A 6,717-nucleotide genomic window follows, 5' to 3' on the forward strand; every position below is an offset into this window, starting at 1 on the left:
TAGCATATTGTGTAAACTAGACACCTAGAGATTAACTAATTAAGTGATCAGTTCTGGGTTGTTATTATTTGTTGTTGTTAATTAACTACTGCGGCAGTACATTTGTCAGCGTAGGTCAATACAGATTCCAAAGTGTATTGTGTTTTTGTTGTGTTTTCTAGTGAACTAAACGTGCTATAATAATATATACTTTATATAAGATCTTATCTCTGATCATACCTAGACGAGCCAGCAGGTATAACCGCCCGTTACAGAGAGATCTAATAGATATACAGTTAGGAGATATAATGTTATACAGACTTCAGTATATAATACGTTACAGTGGCGACAAGGGGTTAGAGGAGTTCTGATAATAATGTAGGCCACCGTTCACCACATTCGAGAGGTCAGAGTAGATAAGATAAGCATACAGACGGCGATTGCAGATCTTACAATACAATCAGACAACATGGCGGTGTCGTGGATTATTGGCATTGTTTGCGTGGTGATCCCAGTTCACTGCAGAATGAACGTACTCTTCCTTGTGTCTGACGACATGCGACCGGAACTGGGAGCTTACTACGGGACAGACTTCCCTTCCCCGGTCCACCCTCAGATGCACACACCCACGCTGGATGCACTGTCGAAAAAAAGTCTTCTACTAAAGCGCGCGTACGTGCAACAAGCCGTCTGCTCTCCGAGTAGAACGTCACTGCTGACTGGCAGACGACCGGACACCACGCACGTTTACGATCTAATTCACTACTTCCGAAAGGTCGGGGGAAACTTCACCACAATACCCGAGTACTTCAAAATTAATGGATACAGAACCATAGGAATGGGTAAGATATTCCACCCAGGTCGAGCTTCTGGCTGGGATGACCCCATCTCGTGGACAGATCCGTATTTCCACGGAAAACAACCACGAGAATACAACACCGGCAACAGCTGGATGTCGGTACCAGAATCTGAGTGGTCCAAAAAGCCAATACTGGACACTCAGAACACCAACCATGGTATCGCAGTACTTCGTGAAGTGGCCCCTAAAGCCAGGAGTGGAGAACAACCTTTCTTTGTAGCAGTTGGTATTCACAAGCCTCACCTGCCATTTGTGTTCCCTGACACCTTCCTCAAATATTACCCACAGGACGCTATTCGCCTACCTCCAAATCCCTACGCCCCAAACGACATGCCGGCGGTCGCCTGGTATAAGTATGGTGGTCTCAGGAGTTACAAGGACATCAACGCTCTACACGCCAGTGGTGACATCAACACAACTCTGCCCAACGACGTGGTGCTGTACTTGAGAAGAGCGTACTACAGCGCCTTGTCCTACACAGACTATGAACTGGGTAGAGTGATCGCCGAGCTGGAGAGTCTTGGACTCGCTAACAATACAATCATCTCTTTCTGGGGAGATCACGGCTGGCAACTTGGTGAACACGGAGAATGGTGCAAACAGACGAACTTTGAACTGGCTACGCATGCGCCAATGATGATCCATGTTCCGGGATTAACGGATCATGGAATTGTTACAGAACAGCTGACAGAATTCGTCGATCTGTTCCCAACACTGGTAGAGGCAGCTGGATTACCTCCCCTGCCCCTCTGTCCTGCTGACTCGGCAGATATCCGGCTGTGTAGAGAAGGGATGAGTCTGGTGCCGCTCATGAAGGACCCGACAGCGACGTGGAAGACGGCGGCGTTCTCCCAGTACCCGCGAGAAGAGAACTTCATCAAAATCATGGGCTACACGATGAGGACAAACAGATACAGATATACGGAGTGGCCGAGGTTTTCAGGCAAACCCGACTACAAACCAGACTGGACAACTCTCTTTGGAGCGGAACTGTATGACCACGTGACTGACCCTGAAGAAAACGTCAACCTCGCCAATGACCCAGCGTACAGGGACTTGAGAAATGAACTCAGTGAACAACTTAGAGCTGGTTGGCGTTCGGTGATGCCTGGAGTAAACTAAACTATTGTTTTACATTTCGAGATTTACGTTTTGTATCCTTGTTGTTATTGTTGTTTTTGTGTTTGTTTTTGTTTCTATGTTTGTTTTTGTTATGACTGTTTTATTTTGTTTTAATTTGCCTTGTTTGTTTAGGGTTGGGTTTTTTGTTTTTTTGTTGTTCTTTTTTTGTAGGGTGTAGTGTTTTATTTTTATTATGTTTTGTTGTTGTTTGATCTGGGTTTTTTGTTTTGCTGTTGGGTGGGGGTTTTCAAACAGTTGATAGCCACCAATTAGTAAATACGGAGTATTCTTAATATGTCATTAAAGCATTACGTGACGTTCAGAAATCATTTTTATAAACGATTCATTGATAGTCCTATTAAGAAGAAGCAAAATCATCTTAAAAGACTGAGCTAACGACTGTCTCAAAACGCATTCGTAACTCTGCGGTTTTCTCGGTATTTCGTCTGGGATCTGTGGACCGGTTAAATATCCGCCAGATTTCTGTGTGACAACACACAATTTGTTTGCTCTGTTTAACTACACCAATAGAGCAAACTGATTTATTAACCACTGAGTTGAACATTTGATAACTTTGACAGTCTTAGAGGAAACCCGCAACGTGGTGCCAATAGTAGCAAGGGATCTTTTAATTTAATTTAATTTAATTTAATTCGTGTTTATATCCAATGAGCTATCGGGGCTGTCTATCCAGGACAGTGGGTTAGTTGTTAGTGATAAGTGAAAGAGAAGAGGTGTAGTGATTTTACACCTAAAACTCGCTCTGGGTCGGAGCCGGTACCGGGCTGCGAACCCAGTACCTACCAGCTTTATGTCCGATGGCTTGACCACTACACCACTGAGGCCAGTGATCTTTTATATGCACTTTCCCCACTAACAGCATAGCACATTCCAAAGCTTTTGATATACCGATCGTGGGCGACTGGTTGAAATGAGGGGAAATCGGAGAATGAGTCTACTGACTGTTCGATCCTACGACGCAAGCATCTCTGGTGAGCGACCTACCGACTGAGTTAGGCGCCCCCACTCACCCCGCCGCGTTATCAGTGTCCACTGGCGAGCGACCTACCGACTGAGCTAGAGGCCCTTACTCACCCCGCCCCCACTCACCGCGCCACGTTATCAGTGTCCACTGGCGACCGACCTACCGACTGAGCTAGACGCCCCCACTCACCCGTTATCAGAGTCCACTGGCGAGCGACCTACCGACTGAGATAGACGCCCCCACTCACCCCGCCCCCGTTATCAGTGTCCACTGGCGAGCGACCTACCGACTGAGCTAGACGCCCCCACTCACCCCGCCCCGTTATCAGTGTCCACTGGCGAGCGACCTACCGACTGAGCTAGACGCCCCCACTCACCCCGCCCCCGTTATCAGTGTCCACTGGCGAGCGACCTACGCGTGACTGAGCTAGACGCCCCCACTCACCCCACTCCCCCGCCCCGTTATCAGTGTCCACTGGCGAGCGACCTACCGACTGAGCTAGACGCCCCCACTCACCCCGCCCCCGTTATCAGTGTCCACTGGCGAGAGACCTACCGACTGAGCTCGACGCGTCCCCTCTTACCCCGCCCCCGTTATCAGTGTCCACTGGCGAGCGACCTACCGACTGAGCTAGACGCCTCCTCTCACCGCGCCCCCGTTATCAGTGTCCAAATATTGAGGTAAGAAAATAAATGTGGATGGTCTGTTCTAAATAGTATATAATAATTTTGTTTAATGCATTCCAGATTGCAGCAATGATGCTGAAACGAGCAAATGTGGGACAAATACCTCGATCCCCCTGTGCCCTGCGCCCTGCCCTCTGCGCACTACCTCCATCCCCATCCCCGCACCTCCGGCTTGATTACACGACACATATGACAATAACTTATAATATTTTTCATTTCATTATTAACTTCATGGACGTGATAACTATTTTTGGAAACAGGTACGGCGTTTATCGCGATCCCGAGTTACAGTGTTCCGCGTTGGAACGCCTGCGATAAACTCGGGTTTAGATAATCCTCGATAACCTACGCTAATAATAGGTGTTCATTGCATGACTTCTGATACGACAGAGACACTGCATTGTCAAGTCTAGCTCGATAACGCGGCAATGGACGCGCTCACAGTAATGAAACTGATAATATTAACGCAATCGACAAGTTTGACATCAGATATTATTTGCACTTTCTGACATAGTGATTGATTGTATATACATGGTTTGCTGATATGTTCGTGATACCCGCCTCGCTGGTCTAGTGGTTAGACCACTGGACTTAAGGCCGGTAAGTTCTCGGTTCACATCTCGGAACTTTGAATGATTCGATGATGATGAGGTATAAGACCATTATACCAACTTCTGTCTCTCTAACCACTAAACACTAATCTATGTCTTGGACAGACAGCACAGATAGCTACGGTGTATGCCCAGGACTGCGTACTTGAACGTTAATTGGACATAAGCACAAAAGTCATTCCGTTATTGACATTTGAACTGACGAACAAACAGTGATTGTGGACGTGCAGTGGAACCCGCCCATGCGAGTACCTTTAGTGACAGGACACCTGTCTAGGAAGACCAGCTTACAATTATTATAAATCATTTAATCAAGCCAACAGAGGTTTTGCTGTATATAGGTTTCCGTTCAATGTTTAATCCGGTAATTTCATCATACTGGAAAGATATGCTGTTACTTGTGAAATTACAGGCTTGTGAAATGTGAACTTTATTGATGTGAAGTTGTAACAGTTCAAAAAGGATGTTTTGTTTTTCGACACCACTAGAACTCATTGATTTATTAAAGATCGGCTATTGGAAGTCATACATTTGGTAATTATGAAAAATATTTGAAAGAAAACCCGCTACAAAGGATATTTTATGTGCACCTTCCCACAGACAGGATACCACATGCCACAGCCTTTGATATATCAGTCATGGTGCATCTGCTGGAACAAGAAATAGCCCAATGGGCCCACTGACGGTTGTCGCTCCTAGACCGATCGCGCATCAGGAGAGCGCTTTCCCACTGTGCTAAGCCCGGCCCCTTGTAACAGTGGACAAACATGCTCATTGTGATATTAGATCTTGGTAGATATCGTTAAAGTGAAAATGCCTCTTTTGAATATAGTTGTACTTGGCGAATATAGCTGGAAATTAGACATTGAGTATAGCGGGACACGAACCCGCTATCTACCAGTCATAAACCGGGTAACGTCAGTAATCGGTTTAAGTTTGGTTTGGCAGTAAACCGAATTGCCCTGGTGTTCATCCTGTTGTATGAACCAGTTAACGTAGTTTTAATAATAGTTATATTTACATACACATTTCACGGTTGCACGAGAATTAATCATCAAAGTCCTAACGTGAACGAATATTCCGGTAGTTACAACGGAAGATAACCCAGAGCGGGGTGCTCACCTTGAAGAGCCACAAACAGTTACTACCTGTGGGTTTATACAAACAATACTAACACGAGACTTGTTAATGACCTGTCTGAGACTATCACATTAACATTGTGCATTAAGCACCAAGCCAGAAACAACGTTAACGAAAGTTGAATTCATTATGTGTGCACCACTGATACTAAGCATGTTTGACGAAACACACGTGCCAACTGCCAAGCGCTGTGATCCGGGCACGCATTAATTGGTTCTCTCCAAATGATGGGTATCCCCGTATCGAATTCCTCACGGATAGTTTTAATGGCTCAATCGTAACATATAAGGTTTCTTCCTCGTTGAAAAACGTTTGTCTTGTTTAACGACACCACTAGAGCACATTGATGTATTCATCATCGGCTATTGGATGTCAAACATTTGGTAATTTTGGCATATAGTCTTAAAGAGGAAACCCGCCACATTTGTTTTCATTAGTAGCAGGGAAACTTTTAAATGGACCATCCCACAATCAGGATAACACATACCACGGCCTTTGATATACCACTCGTGGCTTTAATGAAAAATAGCCCTTCCCTCGTTAAAGACTGACAGCTAGCATTAACCTCTCGCGTGGACGGACAGCCCAGGTAGCTAAGGTGTGTGCCAGGACAGCGTACTTGAACCGTAATTGAATGTAACCACTAAAATCGAGACAAAATTAATGAATGGAGGCTTCTTTGGCGGAAACACAGCGCGGTGATCTATGAATACGCTTACGTGTCCTGTCGTCTTTACACATCAAGGCCACGACCAAGTTAGGTTATTTGGTAAAAACACGCTATATCTTATACTACTACGAGACAGGAATATGGCAACGCTGGGTACTGCAGTCACTATTAACAGATCTCTATAACAACACACACATATGGTGTGGCACTAAATGTCAGTGACACGGTTAATGCCCTGACACCGTGAATGAGGGTATGGGTCACAGTCACTCTTTCCTGTGTTGGTGTAATCCCTTATTTCTTTCCTGTTAGTGTTGGTGTGATCCCTTATTTCTTTCCTGTTAGTGTTGGTGTGGTCCCTTATTTCTTTCATGTTAGTGTTGGTGAGATCCCTTATTCCTTTCCTGTTAGTGTTGGTGTGATCCCTTATTTCTTTTTTGTTAGTGTTGGTGTGATCCCTTATTTATTTCTTGTTAGTGTTGGTGTGATCCCTTATTTCTTCCCTGTTAGTCTGGGTGTGATCCCTTATTTCTTTCTCGTTAGTGTTGGTGTGATCCCTTATTTCTTCCCTGTTAGTGTTGGTGTGATCCCTTATTTCTTCCCTGTTAGTATTGGTGTGATCCCTTATTTCTTTCTTGTTAGTGTTGGTGTGATCCATTATTTAT

The 6,717-nt window shown here is 45.1% G+C and overlaps 1 protein-coding gene across 1 annotated transcript; it reads left to right on the top strand.

Annotated features, from left to right (window-relative positions):
* The first annotated feature begins 448 nt into the window (after positions 1-448).
* On the top strand, positions 449-2,000 carry LOC121378635 (iduronate 2-sulfatase-like). The gene has a single exon (XM_041506899.1). It carries the CDS (start codon positions 449-451, stop codon positions 1,958-1,960), a length of 1,512 nt encoding a protein of 503 aa, XP_041362833.1. The 3' UTR covers positions 1,961-2,000.
* Positions 2,001-6,717: the final 4,717 nt, after the last annotated feature.

This window comes from Gigantopelta aegis, chromosome 8 (assembly GCF_016097555.1).
Source record: "Gigantopelta aegis isolate Gae_Host chromosome 8, Gae_host_genome, whole genome shotgun sequence".
Lineage (NCBI taxonomy): Eukaryota > Metazoa > Mollusca > Gastropoda > Neomphalida > Peltospiridae > Gigantopelta > Gigantopelta aegis.